This window comes from Anser brachyrhynchus (genome assembly GCF_964034855.1).
Source record: "Anser brachyrhynchus genome assembly, chromosome: 2".
NCBI classification, from domain to species: domain Eukaryota; kingdom Metazoa; phylum Chordata; class Aves; order Anseriformes; family Anatidae; genus Anser; species Anser brachyrhynchus.
The window spans coordinates 4803611-4826796 of record NC_137695.1 but is presented as its reverse complement, the minus strand read 5'-3'; the positions used below and the strand labels follow the sequence as shown (position 1 = coordinate 4826796).

General features: G+C 40.2%; 1 protein-coding gene across 5 annotated transcripts in view; it reads left to right on the top strand.

The window, feature by feature from the left end:
• The first annotated feature begins 451 nt into the window (after positions 1–451).
• Positions 452–23186, top strand: part of MINDY4 (MINDY lysine 48 deubiquitinase 4) — an 84976-nt gene continuing 62241 nt past the window's right edge. For 2 of the 5 annotated variants that reach the window (XR_013945901.1, XM_080578520.1), the window contains exons 1-5: positions 452–1523; positions 3737–3856; positions 5524–5732; positions 10442–10700; positions 11736–12154. Coding sequence is in view for 4 of the 5 variants with exons in the window: in XM_080578520.1 (XP_080434646.1) it covers positions 1461–1523; positions 3737–3856; positions 5524–5732; positions 10442–10700; positions 11736–12154 (1070 nt within the window). In the remaining variant the exon portion in view is untranslated. The remainder of the gene's footprint in view (positions 1524–3736; positions 3857–5523; positions 5733–10441; positions 10701–11735; positions 12155–23186) is intronic. The other 3 variants (XM_080578519.1, XM_080578518.1, XM_080578517.1) reach the window with 3 other exon arrangements.

The window sequence follows — 23186 nt, the reverse complement described above, 5'->3', positions numbered from 1 at the left end:
CGTGCTGCAGCTCCTGCTTTTGTAAGGTACAAGGCCACGCTTTGCTTCTCAAAAACCTGATCTATAGATGGCTCTGCGATTCCACAAACCCATTATTTTTTTCTCCACAACATTGTTTGGTAAGCAGGAGAGGAAGTACACTTTATTTAACATGGAGAACCAGAATGCTTCTCCCATCCAAGACTTTTATCTTCCTTTCTGCAGACCTGCTGTTTATAGTCTCCTAATGGATCTGTGACCAATGCCTAGAGTTTTTTCTTCCCTGCATACCACCCAGGCTTGTTTTCTCCACGGGTTTCCTGCAGCTTCCCACTGCCCTATCACCTGGAGGACCTCATTCTGCAGCCTGTTACTGGCACCTGATCAAAACAGGTTTCATACACCCCTAAATTTTTTTGCCCCCCCCCCCTTTTTTTTTTTTTTTTGTTGGTTGATTGGTTTGTTTTGGAACTGCAACCTGGGGAGGGTCCATGTTGGAGCTGGGGAACAGTGTGATGAGGAAGGAGCAGCAGAGAGGAGCTGGTATGGACTGACCACAACTCCCCATGCCACTTTGGTGGGGATGGAAGAGCCAGGAATGAAGGACTGAAGTTGAGCCTGGGAAGGAGTGGCAGGGAGATGATGTTTTAAGTTTTTGTCTCTGTTTCGCACCATCCTGCTTTATTTTTTTAAATTGCAATAAATTAATGTTCCCAAGTCTGTTTTATCAAAATCACCATCCCTGGACACTGCTACCCTGACCAATCTAATCTAATTTAACCCTGCTTTGAGCAGGGTGTTGGACTACAATGACCTCTGGAGGTTCTCTCCAACCTAAATCAGGTCCGCAAGCCCAAAGTGTGACTTGCCACAATCATGTTGTAGAACTGGCCAATGTATGTTCAGCCTGAAAAGAAAGATTTAATTGAGGATTATGTCTCACCAATATAAGAGATGAAGCTTAATTTAACAGCTACATTTTTGTTGTATTAAACAAGAGGGCAATTTTACAAGAAACATAATGGTTGGAAGTAGCATTAGCACAGGAGTGATAGCTTGTATGCTACCTTCAGCGACTTAGGAGTTGGACTCGATGATCCTTGTGTCTCCCTTCCAACTCAGAATATTCAATGATTCTATGACTTTAAAAAAAAAAAAAAATCTGGAAATCTCCCAGCCTCTCAGATTTAAACACTCCTTTCTCAAATTTTATCACCGAGCTGCTCCTGAGTTTTTCAAGCAATTACCGAGATGCCCGCTGCGGCGTTACCCCGCGAGCTCTCCCAGCACCGAGCACCGCTCCCGGGGGAGGAGTTCTCCACGCTTCCGATGACACCGGGTCTCTGCAGCAACACGGCCCCACTGCTGCTCCATGGCACCAAGGAGCTGCCATGCCGGCAGGCTCGGATGCTTTGTTGGGCTCGAATGATTTGTCGGATGAAGTAAAGGATACGCCCCCTGAGCGCGCTTTGGGCTAAAAAATGGACAACTCCTTTGTGGAAGAAGTGGCTGCATCACTGGTGAGGGAATTTCTCAGTAGAAAGGTAACTTTCTCTCGATTTTCTCATTAGGAAAAATGGGAATGACACACGACAAATGTTAAAGATTATGGAATACTGGGAGGGGGGGCTTCTTCCAGCCTTAACGCAGCTGGACTTGAACCGCAACAAGCTCCTAGGGTGAGTGTCTGCACTACATCTCCCACAATGCCTTTTATTTCTGATCATGGAAGGCAGCTTCCTGCTCTTTTGAGAAAACCTGATTCATACCCACAGGCGCCTGCAAAAGAAAACAAGATTAAGTCAAGACATGCTGATTCAAGCTTTTGTTTTCCTCCTTAATTGCTTATCTATTGTCCTTGCTTTGTCCTATTTCTACCGTCCTTGTTTTTACAAGAGATGTACACAGCTTCCCAGATGAATACTAAAACAAAACAAGAGGTACTGGTGCTAAGGGAAATGGTCACATGCATCTTTTTGTGGTGTTCTGCATTAGCTTGGCAAACAGCAGATTTATCTGGGAGGAAAGGGAGAAGGGGAGGAAAGTGGCCACTGTACTTTTCAAAACAAAACAAACAAACAAACAAAAAAAACTTTGTAAAAGAAATAATTTGGGTGTGGGTAGACTGGGACTGAGAGCAGAGGAAAAGACACCTTCAAATTTCCAGGTAAAATTACCTACTTGCATTTATGCTCAATCCAAAGGAAATATCGCAGATATTCCTCCCCCACCCCCCGCCCCCAGTGTCAGGAATGAGTTGGTTGTACCAGAACCTAAGCAACCACTGTGTGATGAAGTGTTGCTTCACAAGCCTTGCTTTCCTTCATCTGTTTTGCATCCAGTCTCCAAATGCACATTTTCAATGTTAGTGAACAAAGGTGAAACATTTGCCAACAGAATTTCCAGTGCAGAATTCATTACTTGCCATTTACTTCCAGAAGTACGAGAGAACGGTACCTTACAGTATCTGACAGGGAAGATTTTTCAAATGAAACGCTGTCACACTTCTGAGATACTTTCAAAAGTAAAATTGAAGAAAAGCATAAAAGGAAAGGGAATGCCCTGCTGGTAAAACAGATCATACCACACCCAGTAGTACTTTATGCTTTAGTTGCAGCAACTGTTTCATATTACAACTCTGCTGTTAAACTTTTCTGTTTCTTCACAAGTGTTCCTTTCCCTTTCCCCAAATCTTCCTTCATAACCAGCTGTGAGAACCATCCTATTTGCCACCACTTGTTCATAGCACACTAAACCTAAACCCATCTGCAGAAAAAAAGAAGTCCTTTCTTGTAAAAATAGTCATTCATTGGGGCTTTCTTTCTCAAAAATTGTCTGATGTTGTACTACTAAACTTAGCTCAGGAACCCACTCTGATATTACATGATAAATCCCTTCCCCTCCATAAAGTGTGATGCCCATACATTTTGTCTCTGAAACACCCATGTATGCTGACTATAAATTCAAAGCACCTGAGGAAGTCTGAAGTGTGGTGAACAAGTGGAATATGCTTGGAGTTGCCAATTTTTAATTTAAGTTTTAAAAAACTCATCCAAGGGATTTAGTTTTTTTTTTTCCAAATAGAATAAAAGCTATAATTGGATTCACCTGTAACAATTTAAATTAGTATGATCTTCCTGTGATCCTATAAACCACCACCGTGTACTGAGCCACCTGAAGACCCCAAACCAGTTGATGCCATGAGGATCAGACTGATTCCCAATATAGACACTGATCAGAATAATGTGATCAGGATAAAGGTCCTGATTTTTTTTCTGAACCTGCCAAAACACAGACTACACCTGACGTTCAGACTTTGTAATTACATAGGTCAGAATCACATTTACAAGAACCTGTATCACACCTTGATGGAAAAAGCCAACTTGGTATACATGACATTATTTGAACAAGAAGCCCAGGTATTAGCAGGGGCCTTCACACAGACCACTCAAATGTTATGTGAAACTTTTGTAGCTGAAATCAGCTGCATGGGGGTCTTTTTTTTTTTTTTTTTTCCCCATGTTTGATTATTTCCACCTCACTGACAGCATTACCACCTTAAGTATTTTTTACATGTCAGCTGCAGTAACGCTAAATGGTCTCATTAAAGTACAGGTTTAATGCTTAGCATGTTATTAATTTCCACCATTTTAATATACCCAGAAATTTCATATTGTATCCAACAAAGTCAGTAATGAAATCTTTGGTTAGTTGTACTGTCTCAGGTACTCTAAAATCTCCTGCTTGGCCTTTTCAGGGATTGAAGAAAACCATCAGTACCATGGACCGAGAGCTTCCACGTTCTGCGCTTAGCATCAATAACAGGAATGAACTTCGAAACATCCTACATTTGCACTCCTTGTACAAACAGAACAAGGTAAGGAAAGAGATGGTGCTCCCCAGAATCTGGTCTCAGACCTATGGAACCAGGTCAGACAAATCAAGACTGCAGTGGTATGTCCACACCACAGAGAACTCAAGCCTGTGCCTGCTACTGCATTGCTGTGGACACACTTAAAGTTCTCTGAAGTAATGGAGAGCACAACATTTAGTTGAGATTGCCTTACAGCTCATGGAACTAAGCCGAGAACCTGGCAGTTAATGAATCCTTGTTACAAATCTTCCAATAAACCAGGAGCAGTTATTCACTTCAACACCTTTTCCATTATTATGGCTATTTAATTTTGGAACTCTCTCTTTATGCCCATTTCTGTTTACATCTTTATATAAGATCTGACAGACAGAATTATACTCTTCACATTTATTATTCTTTGAAATGCAATATAGACCACAATGTTTGATGTCAGGGACATCAACAGGTAATTCCCAATTAGTCCCTAGACCCAATTCTGCTCATTATTAGCTTAAAGCATCATGATGCTTTTTGCATAGTATTAATGGTGGGACTACTAGGTCACTTAAAAAAATAAATCTCCCTATGTAACTGTACTACTAAAGCAGACATTAAAATATTTTTTAAGCCATAGACTTTTTTTTTTTTTTAATGAAAAGGCAATATATATATCATCCATCTTTCATGACTGCTGAAAAAACAGTTAAATAAGAGTTTGCGTGTCAGGTATTATTTGCAGTTCATTCTAAATTCTTCAGAAGTTGACCAGGCAACACCTGGAGGTCCTGGTAGATGACAGGTTGGCCATGAGCCAGCAGTATGCCCTGGTGGCCAAGAAGGCCAGCGGGATCCTGGCGTGCATTAAAAGGAGCATGGCCAGCAGGTCAAGAGAGGTGATCCTCCCCCTCTACTTTGCCCTGGTCAGGCCTCACCTGGAGTACTGTCTCCAGTTCTGGGCCACACAGATGATACGGGGCCTGGAACATCTCCCCTGTGAGGAAATGCTGAAAGACCTGGGTGTGTTCAGCCTTGGGAAAAGACAACCGAGAGGGGATCTTATCAATGTTTATAAATACATATGAAATGTGGGAGACAAAGGGATATGGCCAAGCTCTTTTTCAGTGGTTTGTGGGGACAGGACAAGGGGCAATGGCCACAAAATGGAGCACAGGAAGTTCCGCACCAACATGCGAAAGAACTTCTTCACAGTGAGGGTGACGGAGCACTGGAACAGGCTGCCCAGGGAGGTTGTGGAGTTTCCTTCTCTGGAGATATTCAAGGCCTGTCTGGACGCCTACCTGGGCAACCTGCTCTAGGGAACCTGCTTTGGCAGGGGGGTTGGACCTGATTATCTCTTGAGGTCCCTTCCAACCACTACATTTCTGTGATTAGAAGAAATGTACTCTAATATAGCTACCATACTTTGCAGTATTTAGCTGAGGACAGGTTGTTACTTGTGTCATGCTTACTTCATTTAACACATGAAAATCTTGGAGGTGTTGCTACTCCCCACAACTTCTCCCTTTATGTATTGTTTGTACAGCCACATCATTTACACCCACCAGTAGCTGACTCTAGAAAATAGTTAACATGTTCAGCTACTCTACAAAACACCATCCCATCTTAGGTTGCAGCAAGATTAATAAAGACTTTCAATAGTCACAAACACCTTTGTTTTTCTTCTTGAATAGGCAAAGGAGAACCCACTTAAAACACTTCTTGAAATTATTACTAATTACTTCCTTGAGCACCGTGGGACCTCCAAAATCACCAGTTCAAGTTCTGCTCTGTCAGCCCCTCAAAGTAAGAGTTCAACATCTCATCCACCTGACTTCTCAGATGAAGATCATACATTTGGGAGTGCCAGTATGCCTGATGAGAGCAAAACTCAAACCTCCAGGTATAGTCTGATTTCTCTTTGCCTTGTCCTTTTTTTTTTTTTTTTTTAAGTGAAATAGCATTAAGTGGTTTGTCATTTATACCTTCAGCTACAGCACCTTGTATTAGTTAACTTAGTAACACAAAACATGAAATTCCAAATTATTAATATCTCTCAAGTAAGCCACCCTATTTTATACTCCCTAGCGATTACAAAGACTTGATAATCTTAACTACATCTTTCAGTCAATGAAGCACATACAAATCTGATCTTTTATGCCTGGTAAACTGGAAAGTATTCAAAATCAAGTATATAGTCTGATGGGTAACTAGGCATCTGCACTCAGACTATGAATATACCCATGCTTTAGACAGTCAAAAGCAAGGCCTACAGTCTTACATTCAGTATTGTCGCGAACAGTATAGGCTTAGTTATTTTTATCATTGAAAATATTTGAAAACAGCACATAGCAAGTTTTTCAATTTCATTTTTTGTTAGTGTCTCAAAACAGCAGGACCAACTCTAATTGTGCTTTGACAGAAAGCTTTTAAAACGGGCACAAGGAAGCAATTCACCTTCTCCACCCCAATTCTTAGGGAATTCATCCCATTTTATTCCTCATCCTAAATACAGCATGCTCAAGCTAGCTGCTTCTACGTGTTAGCATTTCCAAAACCTCAGCAAGTCCATGCTCACTAGGGAAGAAAACCACAATTTTGAGAGTGGACGTAACAAGCTAAGATTTGGTGCTTGCTAAGAAGGCATTGCAGGGAGAAATATATATATATATATATATATATATCAGATATAGGAGTTTTATTACATGCAGAATAATCCTCTCTCCCCTGTGTGACACTACCCCAGCTCACCCAGCCTCAGTGCTTGGACCTGTCTCATTTTCTCCCCACTCTACAAGACACCCTAATCTCCCCGTAAGCCTCTTGAGTGTCTTAAGATACTTTCATTACAGTAAACAAGCTTTCTCCTACAGAGAAAACCCTTAATACCACCCCCAGAGACCGAACAGCACCGACGTGACCCGACACCCACCTACCCACCCGCCCTCCACAAAATGGCGCCCACCCCCCTGCCCCTTTACTTATAGCCCTGCCAACGCATGCGCATTGGCAGCGGAGCGCTTCCCTCCCCCGCCCGCCGCGCGAGATGGGGAGGGCACGATAGAGTTCGGCTGCTGGCCCAGAGCGGCCGTCGTTGCTCCGGAAGTGGTGCGCTAAGGGGCCGCTCTGCCTTGCGCTGGAGGGCACTCTATGGTTGTAGTCCTCCACTGGGGTTAAAGCTGTGAGAAGGGGGGTCTTGAGTTCACCTAAACATCCAGGTTTACACGTTCCCCCCCATAGCAAGCATACTGTACATACATACACACGTGAAGGGACAATGTTAAAGCCACATTTGCAGACAAGTGTGGGTGAGGGGTGGGGTGCAGCACGGGTCTGTGAGGAAGGACCCCCCCATTACACCACAGGCGCTATTCCCCCATGAGGGAATGGCCTCAGGTTGCACCAGGGGAGGTTCAGGTTGGAAATTAGGAGTTATTCTTTCTCAGAAAGAGCAGTCAGGCATTGGGACGGGTTGCCCAGGGAGGTGGTGGCGTCACCGTCCCTGGGGGTGTTCAAGGAAAGGTTGGACCTGGTGCTTAGGGACATGGTTTAATGGTGACATTGGTGGTAGGGGGATGGTTGGACCAGATGATCGTGCAGGTCTCTTCCAACCCTAACGATTCTATAATTCTATGGAGGAAAGTTTTTGCTTTTGCTGCTCGAGCCAGAGGGGTAAAGGGAAGCAAAAACAGCAGATAAAAGGAAAATTGGAAAGTGAAAAGAAGTGTCCAACTTCAGGGAGGTTTAGATTAGTTGTTAGAAAGAATTCTTCACAGAGACGGTGGTCAAGCATTGGGATGGTCTGCCCAGGGAAGTGGTGGAGTTCCCATCCCTGGAGGTTTTTAAGAGACGTGTGGATGTGGCACTTTGGGACATGGTTTAGTGACGGGACTTGATAGGTCAGGTTGATGACTGGACTTGCAGATCTCAAAGGTCTTTTCCAGCCTACATGATTCTATGAACTCTTTGTGTATACAAGCCTGGAAACCCAAGTGCACACTGAGAGCTGCCAGCACAAAAGGGAGCAGAATCCTGTATTGGCTTGCACATTTCTGTCTAAATCCTGTTTGAGTTTGTACCTATTTTTATGCATTCTTAAGCACCATAGGAAATTTACTGCTTAATGCCTTCTTAGGGTGTGTGAGGCCTAAAGACATCGCAGGAGCAATGAAGGAGGAGCAATTCAGGGTCGGGCTGGGTGTTAGGAAAAGGTTCTTCCCCAAGAGGTTGGTCAGGCACTGGGACAGGCTCCCCAGGGCAGTGGTCACGGCACTGAGCCTACCAGAGTTCAAGAAGCATTTGGACAATGCTCTCAGACATTATTGTCTGTTTTTAGGGTGGTCCCGTGTGGAGCCAGGAGTCGAACTCAATGATCCTTGTGGGTCCCTTTCGACTCAGGATATTCTATCATTCTAAAGTAAAAATGGACCAAGTGGGTTTGAAATTGTCTTTTTGCAATAGGAGTGGGGAATGTGGGTTTTAGGGTCTGTCCTGATATATATCAGTATCTCTGCTATTTGTAATTGTATTTTCTTTTAAAGGCAGCTGAGAATTGGACCCTTGGACACAGGCAGATACCCCAGTTATATCTCGAATCAGGTCTTGTCCCAGCCATGCAGCTGGGCTGTGTTTCTGGCCTGCCGTATGGCCGTGGAAAGAAGCTGCAAAGCTGTTTTAAGGACTGTCATAGGCAGCTCGCCAGGTCGGATAAGCCATGTCCTTTTTCTGCCTATAAAATGTATCAGTGAGAGAAACACCAGGGCAGAAGTGTGGTTGTGTGATCCTCATAGCCATTTCTGCCCCCTCTGGCTATGGAGAAATGAGACATTACCCGGTCAAGCAGCCAGTGCCTGAAATTAGGTTTAATTGTAACTACCTGGATAATTTTTAATAATGGAAGCAGGAGTGGAGAGTGTAATTAGATTCTGTTCACCAGTTCCTTATTTAAGAATCCTGCTTCCATCTCTTTCCTTTTACCTGACCTCAGAATTATTTTTTTTCAGTGTCTCTAGGTGTTAAAGTGACCTCTAAGCTAGCTGTACCCTTTGGCAATGAGGAGTTATGTGGTCCTAGGTCAGGAGTAACAGTCCTCAGATTTCATAATGCACCCAGAGATTGATCATGCACCCTTCTGTTTACATATGAAGCGTGTCTTCGCAGATAGACATATTACTGAAAACAAAAACAAACAAAAAAAACCCCAAACCCACACTGATTAAATAAAATTCATGTTTATGTGATACAAGATGCTTCAGCTCATTGAATTACATTACTGTGAAATGAGATGGAGAAAAACGTCCTAGAGTTAAAAACAAAAGTAGAAGGACAGTTATCATAGAAGAAGGCTATTATTTTTGGGTTACCTAGAATATAAATTTATCAAATGATGCAGAAGAGGTTTCAATGAAGTGGGAACAGCTAAATAAAAGAACTTCTGTTTAACAATGATCTTGTATCACAGAATCATAGAATCATAGAATGCTTTGGGTTGGAAGGGACCATAAGGATCTAATGTTTTGCAGCCAGTGAAAGAGAGACTAATGAAGAAAATCGAACCTTTCATGATTTCTTGCAGGATGTTTAAGAAGGCAGAAATGATGTTTTTTTTAATTATTATTATTATTTTTTATCAGTAAGAACATGGTTCGTTGAAAAGTATTTTTGAAAAAGAAATGCATATAGTGTGATACAAACAGAGAGATCTAAATGAATCTCAGTTGCATTTCAGAAAAGCTTGTTTATAGTATTAAATATGTGTAGGAAAACCAATGCAAACAGTGAACTACACCTTGAGATGCCTTCTGGTGAGGGCTAGGTTGATGAATATGGAAAAGGTCAAATGACAGCGATGTAGCGACATATTATCATATTACTTTTGAATTAAAATAAATGTTCTATATTTGAACAAAGTGTGAAGGAGGTCAGCTGAGTCACTCTGAGTTATATGATAACAGAGGATGTTAGCAAAAATGTTAACAGGTTTTCAAACTGCCATTCAACAGATGGAGAAGGAAGGGGAACTGCTTGTGGTAGAATCACAGAATCGTTAAGGTTGGAAAAGACCTTCAAGATCATTTGGTCCAACCATCCCCCTATCACCAATGTCACCACTAAACTTTGTCCCTAAGCACCAGGTCCAACCTTTCCTTTAACACTGCCAGGGACAGTGACGCTACCACCTCCCTGGGCAACCCGTCCCAGTGCCTGACCACTCTTTCTGAGCAGAAATGTCTCCTCATTTCCAACCTGAACCTCCCCTGGTGCAACTTGAGGCCATTTCCTCTAGTCCTATCAGTGGGACCTATCTCATTTGAAATATATGGCTTGCTTTATTTATTTATTTATTTATTTTTAATATGGTACATATCAAAATAAGTAAACATAAGATTAAGATAAAGTCTTAAACATGTGACACCGAGTAATATTGAAATAATCTCCTGAAGACCTACATAAAGATGTTTAAGTGAAAAGTGATTGTATTTGAGTACCACTGCTAGGTAACATGCAACTTAACTTGACAGCAGTGATTTAATTTGCCAAGGTGCTGGTTTCATTGATTTCATTTAGTATCCCTTGGCTGTTTGAATTTTTGTTTCTTTTTCTTTCTTGTAGATACCATGTTGAGAATCCACTAGATAAAATCCTTTCATCCAGAAAACACCAGCACAAAAGTGAAAAATGCCATATGGAGACAATATGCAATAGCCAATTAACCTCTGATGGGGATAAGAAGTTAAAAGATAGTCAAGAAGATTTAAAAGCAACAATGATTTCTGAAGAGCTTCAAGCTACAGTGAAGGACAAGCACAGGCCCAGGTCTGGTCTCATTGTCAGAGGAATGATGGCTGGACCAGTAGCAAGTTCACCAGAGGTGATTTCCAGTGCTTATAAAATATTGGGCATGACCAGAGATTTTATATGTAACCTTCTGCAATGAACTAATTTGCAAATAATATTCAAGTGACTTCTGCATGCTAATCTGAAATCTGTGCTCTGAAAAGATGTGGCAGGTTAGGGCAGTGGTTGTGGTTAATTCAGAAATTCATACTGTTTCAGAAAGAAGCACTGCACTCAGATCTGTGATCTTTGGTTGCAGCATTTCTTTATAAATGTTTTCCACTTTTGGTATCTCATATCTCTTGACAGCTGGGATTTTCCATTTGCCTTAGGGAATTGCTTCTTTACTTTAGCTCTTAAAGTTTTCTTAGCCATGGGTGTCTGATCTCCACAGGTTTTTCTGAAACCCCACATTTAATCAGTAGCAGTATGGAATTAAAAATATAACTTTCATTAAAGTTATGTTTCTAAATTGGTCCGAATAGACCATATTCTGTCAATAATTGCTTTTAAAACACAATTCTAAAATTCTTGTGTCTCTCTCTTTTTTTTTTTTTCTTTTCTTTCGTGCTCCTTTATATCGACAGGAACTTTGCCTGTGTAAAATTAAGCTTATAAAAAATTAAGTATTTTAAACATTTCATTTTGCTAATACTGAAGTAAATGTGAAAGTTAAATAAATTACTTGGATTTTTTCTGAAGAGCTCTGATTCAGAAAAAAAGACTAGATACTTGTAACAGGCAGGCTGTCCAGGAAAATGGCATATAAGTCTGGGTTCTCTTGAGTACAACCCCCAAATTAAGTTTTTATACGTTACTTTGTTTATGTTCTTGGGTAAAAGAAAGCAATTACTAAAGTATACAGCACCTTTGCTACTGTTCAAATTGTAAGTAAAAGTGTATGTATTTTTTTTTGTTTATTATACAAAAGAAATTACTCTTTAACCTGGTTCCTAATAATGAAGAAACTGTTTAGTCCAGTATTAGTGATAGAGCTTTCCTTTGCTTTCCATGTTTGTGTAAAGATACTCAAATTTTAATCTATAATTTTAATGGCACTTATTTCTAGGATCTGCAAAAAAGGAGGCTTTCAAAACGCTCCACTAGCATAAGCAGCACAGCACAGCTCAAGGGTGAAAAACAGGAAGGAAATGACCTGAGTGTCCCAAGCGTTGATTCTCAGGAAAGTAAAGAATCTTCAACACAAGTAAATACAGAGTTTGCATCAAGGACTTTGTCAAGCTCACACACAGTTTCAGCTTCTGAAAAACTAAGAAACATCCCCAGAGATACAGATGACTCTTTTGCCAAACTGCTCTCTGAAAGAGGGAGGACGAAGACAGAAGAAAGAAAATCAGTTCCAAGCTTTTGTACAGAAAGCAATGAAAAAAGCCTTAAAGTGGGTGCCTCTCACAGACATTCAGGGACTGGAAGAGAGAAGAGAGAAAGGGCCCTCAAGAAAAGTGAGAATTGGTTATCAGGCCTCAGGTAAGAATATTTGTAAAAATACTGTACTAAAAAGTCAAGGAAATATGATGGAGGACTAAAAGAGACTGAGATATGCATTCTGATTGCATTGATGGGAAGCAGAGGTGAAAGTGCTTAAAGGCACAGAAATTTTAAGATTTAACTTACAACTTTTGAAATCCCAAACCATTCTGAACACCTTCCATAGTCAGTGGAGAGACCCCATAGGCGCTGGTTTCTTTTAGCTGCCTATAAAGGGAGCTGAGTGTTACTAGTTCAGACTCAGACCACTAAACCTCAGACATACAAGCAGTACAAGTGATTCCCACCTGCAGAGGTCACCTACATCTTAGGAAACAGCACTGATGACTGCTCTCAACGTTGTAGTTGTACATACAGAAAAGCCTCCGAAGATAAAATGAACGAACACCAGCCAAGTGCATAGGCATATCCACATGGCTCAGTGCAGTTGTGTCGAGCTATCCAAGCTATACCCAAACAAGCTGGTTTAGTTGCCAGCACAGTTGTGTACCACAATGAGACACTGTGGTGAGTTTTTGAATGAGGATAACCCATGTCACTGCAGCATTTGACTGAGCCCAGTTAGCATCCCCGTGCACCATGATGCTGCATCCACAATGCTCCTGTGTCTCAAAGTATTTTATTCAAAGTGTACTCAGATTTTTATTTTTATTTTTTTATTGGACTGCAGTGATTCACATTGATATAAAAGGTTTAGAGAGACTCCTTCTTTTGAGCAGTGCAAGCCAACTGTGCCGTGTCTGTGCCTATAGAAAATCATCATAGTAAAAACAATTGCCTCATACCTAGTGCTTTTCATCAGCAGCTCTCAAAATTTAAGCAAGGGATGACTATCTCTTTGTCCATACTACAGATGGGAACACTAAAGCAGGTATAGAGAAACTTGTATGCAACAGCTCACACAGAAAGTCAGTAAAGTCATACACTGGGCTCAGGCACCCTGAGAGTTGGTCTTGTACTGCACTCTCAGTGCTAGAGGTGAGAATGTGTCATATTCAGTAGAAATGTTGCGGAGTTTATACCACCTTCTGCTTCATAAACTAAGGCACATGATGCCAACATCGTCTGATATGGGCCATGAAGTAGTACGTCTGTTTTATTAAGTGTAACTTGATCCATGTTGATGGCTAATTTGCTGTGTTTTTTTTTTTAAGTGCTAAAAAAAAAAACCTCATTGATACGGTGAAACTCCAACCACAGATTATTATTTTCTTCCTGTTTAATTTATTTTTAATCTTGGGAAACAGAGTGACAAGGCCCTGTTGAGACCTTGAGGAAACGATGATATAGTGGGTCTGTCCACATTTGTGTTAGGGGTTGTGGGAGTTAACAAACTGCAGGTCTGCTGAAGATACAAATGGGCACTTGCTTCCTGTCTGGGACCAAAAAGCAACTGAAAACAGCAACCAACATTGTATAGTTATTTACCTGTGTTAGTATACCTTATTTGAAAATGATTATTGAATGATGGGGCAAAGTACTGTAATCTTAAGTCTTAAAATCCAGAAGAGGTCAGTTCTTCATTATGCACAGTACTGGGACCCTGAGATGTGTCAAATAACAGCTAAACCCAGACAAAAGTCTGACTGTTGCTGGACTGGAAGTGGTGCCTAAAGATCCATCTTTGATGTTCTGCTTCTAGGGGATTTATTAGGTCATGACTTCATGGAAGTGCACAGAGCCAGCTCATAAGGAACTCAGGAATCAGAAACACTGGGGTCTGACTCTCTATGACTTTTGTTCTATATAGTTTGACCGAGCATATAAGGTAGTGCTAACCCACCACTCGATCCTTTCCAGTTTCAAGATGGCTTATTACCTCACAATTAAGATTAATTGAGGTAGAGAATACAGCTTCAGTGGGCTTTCAACAGCTCCCAAACAAAGCTGAGAAGAGTAAGTGTACTCCTGGTATTTGTTAAGCAATGAATATACTGTCGGATATTTATGAGTGTTTTTTACACTGTCAAAAGCATGTTGGACTGGATAAAATTCTTTGGGGAGACTCTGACCAAGAAATCACTTGTACTGACTTCACTCATCTGTAGCTGGACGTGCTGACATTTCCCAATTTTGTGCAGTGCTTGTGGAGTCAGCAGAAAAGGAGAAGCTGGTCTGAAAGGGGACATCCCCAGGGCACCATTCTGTGCACTGTACTGCAGTACTGTGCTCCACTACTGTACTAAGTAGTTTGCAGTTGCTGGATTCCTTTAGGGGACTGACTTGGTCTCAGCAAGAACAGAAGAGGGAGCTATTTCCATTTAATATGTTTTCAAAGCAAAACCGGGACATTTCTGCCAGATAACTTGAGCTAAGGCCAGTAAAGCATTTGAATTCATGCTGAGCTCTGAGCTCCTGAAAACTCTCACTGAAATCAGCAGGACTGCCGAAGTTAAGTGGAAGTGACAGAGAGTGGAAGTGAGACTCCAAATAAGCGTCAACTATTACAATGTAAGGACTGGCTCCTGCAAGGCTTTTATCCTTTTGGTGAAATCCTGCAGTGTTTGAGAGCTTTTCAGGATTTGTTCAGAGTGCTTCAGCATTATGAAGCATCAAAAATTACAATCTAAGAACAGATATTTATCTGGATCCTTCCGTTCTCTGTTGATGTTTCCAGATATTAGTGACATAAGTGCTAATCTAACTGTTTAGATGAGTAGCTGAAAATCTGTTTAGGATTAAACCCAGCTAGTTCATTCCCAGGGATCTGAAATTCTGTTTTTGTTTCCCATAGCAAAGTAAAGACCTACAAATCTTATTTTTCCTTCCATTTTGATATACCTCTTCATCTTTTGTTATATGCAAAATGTGCTATTGTTGCACACAGGCTGCAGGCATCCATTGTCTACATATGAGACAAAAACACCAAAGCAAAAATGCTGCCATGCTTCAAAAGACAAGCTGAATGTTATTGAATAAATGCTTACAAACTGAGTGGGCAGATATACCTAGCTATAAAAATACCCTGGAGAAATACAGATCCCACAGTATTTTGACTCACACATTTTAATGAAAGAAATGATGGACATAGCATCGTGCTTGTTATTCCATCAACTATCTAATTCTTAGCTACTGCATGAAATGTGGGGTGAGGTGGGCAACTGTGCTGAGAGGCCAGATTTGTGACTCTGTATTTCAGTCTTACAGTATCAACATGAAATTAGCCCTCCGAGTACCATAGTTCACATTTGTCTTAAATAAGATTTGGACGTTCCTTCTTTGTTCTAAGAGATAAAATTTTGCTGTCTTGTCAGTGAGGAGGCACTAAGCACTACCAACATACCTTCCACAGGTATGAAAAAATATAAGAAATTATTTGCTTGCATTGCTATTGCTGCAACTCCTTGTTTCTTTAAAGAAAAGAAAAAAAAAAAAAGGAAGAAAGTTAGTGAAATCAGTTGGGGACTAAAGATGCGGATACAGTCTTCGCTTGTATTTTGAACTGCTACTGCTGAATGCATCTGCTTTCAAATTCAGGTAACTATAATGACCATTTAAAAGGTCAGTGTTTAACTTCAGATATTACCTAATTACTTATAGCTGTGATAAAATACTGACTTCCTAAAGGAAAGTACTTGATACTTTTTCAAATATAGTCTGGATTTAATGTTGATCTCTTTGTGGGAACATTGTTGTTATATAGCAAGTGCACCACACTCCTTTAATTACAGAAAGATAGATGTGAAGAACAATTTGTTCACTTTCATCTTCATTTATCTGCATTGTGCATCACAGTATAATGTCTGAATCCCTCCACATTAAAGGGGGAATAATGACTGCAAATCATTGAAAGCAAAGGGTTTATTTTCTTCCTTGTTTTACAGGAGAACAGAAGCTTTTGTGCAGTTGGGTCAATGATAGTTCTCTGTGACATTACTGGATTCTGTTTCATGTCAGAAGGAGTTATTCCATAAAGACAGTCTGTTTTACTGTTATAATATTTAGCAATACTTAATAATACCTAACAATACTTAATAATATGCTGTACATATTATTAGTTTGCATACCAACTCAGGTGTAAGTGTTGTAAATGCCTTTATTTTAGAATTCCTTATTTTTAATTAACCCAGAAAAGAGCAGTATGTAGGTGGCAGCAAATCTTCATGTGTCCTCACCTATTAACAAACAGCAGCTAATTTAATTTCTCGATTCATCCAGCTTTGTTTATTGTACTGTGTATGTTGTGGTGGTGATGATGGTAACTGTGCTGGTCCCTGGAAGCTGTAGGCACTGGAGGTTATTGTGAGGACAGTATTTCAATATGAGTTTCAAACTTATTTTCATCATGAGTCGGATGTCTCACTTTTCATATTCCAAGGCTTTAGCTTTTAATATCTTAGATATAATGCTTCGGTGGCCACAGTACATTTTTTCTTTTCTGCCTAAACTACAAAAATACATGAATTAAATAAGGAGAAGTAAAGGTTTGCTTTAATGGAGAAGTGATTAAAAGTGAATCAGAATCAGTTTGTGGTACTCTCCCATGTGACTTGATCACGCAAGGGTATACTGAGTTTTCCTCTTATAAACTATTATCATGTGTACAGCACTCCTATTATTTGATTGAAGAACCTTCCATTTTAAGGACATTAAAAATATTTCTCCAATAACATAGAGACAAATCTATAACCCAATATTTGTATATTGACACCAAACTAAATTCTGACGTGTATACACAATTATATCAATGATTCCTCTATGGCCCTTCTTAACAAATTAAAAATGACATTTTATCTCTGTTCCACTTCAGAGGAGAATTTGAAACCCCATCTATCCTTTCAGATCATTTTGAAGCTGTTTATCCTCATTCTCAAAGCAGTATTTCTTATTGCTGTCCAGGTCATTGAGTACTTGTTCCTCAAAAGTGTTAGTTGTGTGCAAGGCACAACTAAAATTTGGATGACTGGCCTCTTTTTTATTTTTGATTCTGAGGTTTTCATGGGAATAAAAAAATATTTTGGAAAAATACACAACGTAGGCAAAAAATCCAAGATTCCATCTAAAAATTCACCATACCTGTAGGTATGTACGATTCTTCAAGTTCCACAGGAATTTGGGACAGATGATGTTGAAGGAACATATTCAGATCAAAGGCAGCAACGTATTAAAGACCTCACCTAGTTTTTTTAACCAGGGCAGAACCTTGAATGGCAGTGAGGAAAGAATCTGCCACCTGTAATGTCTTCTGCTTAATGCTGAATCCCCTAAGGGAAGGAAATATGTACCCTTAAACTGAGTGCACAGAATTAAAAATCAGCGTACGCAGTGGAATGGAAATTGAGATCTTTGGGAAGTGTGAAAAAAGAACAGCTGTTGAATTTGATACCTGACCTTGGGTTGAAATCACTCTACTGCTTTTACAGAAGGGAAAAAAAAAAAAAAAAAAAAAAAAAAAGCTTGATGAATAATGAGTTGTTTGGGAAGGTTGAATGGTGTTAGAAGATTTCCCTGTGTTTCACAGCTTGAGCAAACAAAATTGGTTAAAAGAAAGTAAAAGCACTTCACAGCAGTTGAGAAACAATTCTTTTGTCTCAGCTACAGAAGTTCTACTGCTGTTGTTCATGCAGCCTCTGAAGTTGCAGCACTCTCCTAATTTTCTATTCCCCTTAATTCTACAAATGTAAGGCTTGGTGGTGATGTGGGAACCGTCCCACTTAGCTGAACAGTTTCTAAATGAGTAGGTCTGAGCTGTCCAGCTGTGTTCTTAATGGATGCTACTGGCAACACCTTATGTTGTTAGATGGGCAGATACTATCTGTAGATCTCAGGTTCAATTCTAGTAGTTAAGAAGAAGAACTGCATATGGAGATGTTTGAACTTCTTGTTGTTATGTATAAAGCAAACCACCCTCCCTTCCACAACACTGAGAAAAATAGCATAGAAACTAGAGTCACAGTAATGAAAGAAGAAAAAAATATTGTAAAACTGGAATCAAAGACCAAGGGGAACAAAATGAATTAGCAATCAGGACCTGAAGTTAAGGATACGTTGTTAATTTCATAGAAACAGAAATGGAATGGCTATCAGAAAGGCAAAAATAAATGACAATATCTTAACGTCAGAACAAAAATTTCCTCCTGCCATTAGCAATCAAAAGTGTATAGCAGTGGATCCCATTGTCCAAAGGGAAAGATCTATAATACACTTTCAGGAGTAAGGAGGATAATTGATTCTCCACTCATCCTTTCATTGTGAATAATCGCCCTACTTATCCGGTTCTTCTAATTACTTCTGCCGTACCCTCCTTTGCCTTGCCATCAGTCTTGGCTACAAACTGAATGTGAACTAGTGGTTTCCTTTCAGAAGTCTGCCAGTGCAGATGGATATTTCAGACGGTAGGGACTGTTTTATGAGAGTGTGGCTTGGCTTCAGATGTCTTTTCCAACCAAAACCTAAGTATCTCTGATGCACTTCATCTCTAGCACCAGGAGAGCAAGTGCCAGTGAGTTCAGAGCCAGAATTTGTCTTCCTGAACTAGTTTCTCAACCAAGTTTGCTTTAGCTGTGCACTCCTTAGTGGTTCCCCAAAAATCGCTCATTGTTTGGTAATAAACCTTTTTCTAGCAGTGCTCTGCATTCTAACACAAATAGAGTAGGGTTAGTGAATTGCCATAGATACCAAGTTCTTTAGTGGAACATTACTCATATTTCATAGAGCCTTAGAAATTACAGATGGAAAAGACCTTTTAAGGTCATTTGTTTCTATGGCAGATTATTCATTACTGCATATATATAATTTGATGCAATACTTTTTTCCAGGGCTTTGTCTAGTCCAGTCTTAAATGACTCAAGTAACACCTCTCCCCTGAGAATATATTCCAATGTTTAGTAGCCCTTAATCTTGAGAGTTTTTCCCTGCATTTGTTTTTTTCTGTCCTGCTATCCATAGCTGAAGTTGATTTTTTTACTGATCTTTCTGTTCCTTTCTACAGATATTAACCTCTTTTAAAGTACTTCCAAATATTTTTCATGCTCCCTTAGCCATTTTTTTTCCTAAAGCTTGTATCATCTGCTTGTATTTTTATCTTTCCTGCTCTGAAATGTTGCTGTTGTTTTTCTGTTAGGTTTTATTGATTTGTTTTATATTTATTTATTCCATGTACTTAAAGGCTTCTATAACTTTATAGCAGTACTGTGCCTCTCAGCAGGGATAAGAATAGTCACCCTCTGCTCATGACATGATTCTCAGCATTACAAAATCCCATTAGCACATTTGTCACTTCAGCGTACCACAAACATATGCTTACTTACTTTAAGTTTCAAGCTCATTGCATGCAAAATATCTCCTTTGTATTTTACTATGTTTTTCCTCAAAACGGCCTTATAGCATCGTGAATACAGTCTAATCTTCTGTGGTAAGGTGATATGTTTTCCTATTTACTTGTAGAAAAGGTACCTCCCTTCTACTCCCTGCATTTCTATGTAGGACTGACAGGAAGGAGTGAATTACTTTACTTTTTCTTTTGAACCACCTGTGGCTTTCTGACTTTCTTTATCCTGAAAAGAGACTGGTACAGGTGAATTCATTGTAGTACAGAACATTCTTATTCAGAGGTGATAATAATCTGTGGCTTATCCCTTTTTTTTATTCCAGTAAAAAGTCCCTGAAAATTCATTTTTGTGGAGCTAGGAGATATTTAGAGGGAAAATATAGGAGATATTTAGAGGGAAAATAGGAGATATTTAGAGAGAAAAAATAAAATTAAAAAAAAAAATGTCCTTCAAATAATTCCTCTAAGTCCTTTAAGAATACACATAATTTCTTTGTATTCTTTTAGATAAATGAGACTTTAAAAACAATATTTTGTTTTTAAACAAAAGTGGAAGATCAGGTAAGGAAAGATTTAAATAGATTGTGTATCCACAAGTCCATGGAACCTGATGGGATGTATCTGCAAGTGCTGAGGGAGCTGGCTAATGTCAGTGAGACAGCAGCCTGGATCATCACTGAAAGGTTGTGGCAATTGGGAAAGGTTCCTGAAGACTGGAAGAAATACATCGTCACTCCTATCTGCAAGAAGGGCAAGAAGGAGTGACTGGAGAACAACACGCTGATTGGCTTCATGTTAATCCCTGGGATGGTGACGAAGCCAATCCTCCTGGAAGTCATTTCCAAGAATATTAAAGATAGGAAGGTGACTGGGAAGTCAGCACAGATTTGTGAAGAGGAAATCATGCTTAACCAAGCTGATAGCTTTCTCTGATGGGATGACTAGCTTAGTGGGTGAGGACAGACCAATTGGCGTTGTTAATCTCAACTTTACTAAGGCTTTCAGTGCTGTCTCCTGTAACATCCTTGCAGACAAACTGATGAAGCGTGGGCTAGATATGTGAACACTGAGATGGGCTGAGAAGAGTCAAAACTGCTGATTCAGATGGTTGTGATTAGCGGGATGAAGTCCAGCTGGCAGCCAGTCAGCGTTCGTGTTCCACAAGCAGTTGATACTGATGTCAATACCGTTCAAGATTCTCATTAATGACCTGGATAATGGGTCCGAATACATCCTCAGCAAGTTTACAGGTGGTACAAATTTGGGAGTGACTGGCAGACTAAAAGGTTATGCTGCCATTCAGAGAGAATTTGATGGTATGGAGAATGTGCTGGCAGGTATCTCATGAGGTTCAATAAAGGCAAATGAAAAACCCTGCATTTATGGAAAAACAACCCAATGCAGCAACACAGGCTGGGGGCTGACCAACTCTGCAGAAAAGGACCCAGGAGTCCTGGTGGGCACCAAATTGACCACAAGCCAGCAATGTGCCTTTGCGGCACAGAAGGCCAGCAGCATCCTCAGTTATCTTTACAAAAACATTGCCATCAGATTGAGGAAGTGATCTTTCCCCACTGCTCAGTCCTGCTGGGATGCATCTTGGAGTGGTGAGTCCAGTGCTGAGCTACCCAGTACAAGAGAGACGTGGACTTACTGGACTGAGTCCAGCACAGGAGCACAAAGATGATTTATGGAATGGAGTGTTTGACATATGAGAGGCTGTTCACCCTGGAAAAGGGGAAGCTTACAGAGATCTTACTAATGTAAGAAATGTCTGATGGGGTTTGGGAGGGAGTAAAGATGACAGGGTCAGACTTTTCTCAGTGTTGCCCTGTAACAGGACAGGAGGCAATGTAAACCAATTGAAATATAGGAAATTACATTTAAACTTAAAGGAAAAAAAATATCCTCTGAGACTGGAAATGCTGGGACAGATTTTCTAGGGAGGTTGTGGTGTCTCCATCCTTGGAGATACTCAGAACATGACTGGAGAGGGCCCTGAGCAAAGTGCCCTGGCTGAACGTGCTCTGAGCAGAGGGGTTGGGCTGAGGGAGGTCTAGAGGTCCCCTCCAACTTCAGCTATTCAGTGATTGTGAACTCATGACAGACATAAGAAAGTCAAAGCAGCCCCCTTTTTTTAAATATGGGTTGTCACTAAAACAGGAAAAATACAGTGCTTAATGAACGATAATATATAAATGTAAGATTTCTTAATACTAATCAACATTCCAATTTTATTGGTATTGTTTAAATTAAATTGAAATTCCAACCCAAGAAAAAATTAGTTCCAGCAAAGTTATTTACTGTACATTCTTTACCCAACAGTTATGACGGACTCCGGCCTTTCCTACTGGGCATTTTAGTGGAAAAATAGCTTTTCTGGGCATAATCAATATTTTTAAATCTGTTCTGGCTGCCCAGTGGGCTGTAATATTTCACTGCTACTTATAAAATTGGAATGTCAGATGAGATGGCTTTGTCTAAAATGACATCTGGCATTTTGTTAAGTAATTAAGTTTTGGTCCTGTGAGAGGTTGAGCAGTTCCTGAAGGTACTTCTCACACTGATATGTGATTCTATGACGTGAGGGCTGAATTCAGATCACCGTATTTTAATATACTAGAGACTGTTTTAAATCTGTCAGAAAACACCAACTAATTTCAGTTGGTATTTAGTATATATCGGTGTACTCAGTGACATGCAGTGTGTATGAGCAATGCCTGAAGAATTAATTAAATTTCTCCCACCGAAAGAGGAAATGGATGTACTGAGCAATGGTGGCATTTCTAGGAAATGCGAGTTTAGTCAGACTGCAATGTTTCAGATAAGAAAACAGAAAAAAAAAACGCAGAGCCGGAGCAGTCTAATAGTAAATTACCTTTGCATATTTCCTTCCATCTTTGTCTGTTTGTGGTCTGTGCGTAGCACCAGGCATTGTCCTTAAGGCACACGAAGAAGCACATGGCATCATCCCAAGCTTTCGTCAATGCTTCGGTGTGGCTTTGTAGACAGGAAGCCCAGTAAGAATAGTGCAGTCGGCACCTTCCCTGAGAGACTAACCACAACCCTGCTTGGAGTGTGCTCAGCTGCCAGCTGGGAATACATCTTTATTTGATTCCTGCAACTAGCAATCAGAAGAATGGCTGTCAAACAAAATGGGGTCGTATTTGGGGACTGTGGATTTAATTAGCCCATGTACAAAGACAGAGAAACAGAGAGAGAGAGAGAAATTGCAGTTGCCAAATCACTCAGCAGTGAAAACCTTCAAGTATCTGGAGTTGCATAACACCTTTTATAACATAATGATTGGACAGGAAAAAAGAGCCTAAAATAAATGTTAGAAACTATTGTGACTCTTGTTTTATGCCAATGGATTTATGGCATCAGAGCCTTCGACATAACATCTGTGTGTGCTGCCATTTGCCCTTTTAGTATTTTTCCAGCACTCCATAGGAAGGAGCACCGTGCAATTACTGGAAATGGCAAATGGCTTCTATATCATTTTTTTAATTTTATTTTTGGAAAGGACGTAAAACTGGAAGTGTCCAGCCCATTGCCTAAAATGCATTCAGTCATTGAGAATTTGTCTTGTTCATGCGTACATACCAGGACTCTAGATCTTCTCAAATTTAAAGCAAGAACAGTGTACATCCTCTTTTGCTGGCAGAACTTCACACCATTGGAAGCAGCACAAGAAATCACGAGAAATCACCTACCCCTTGAAAACAATCACTTGATTGC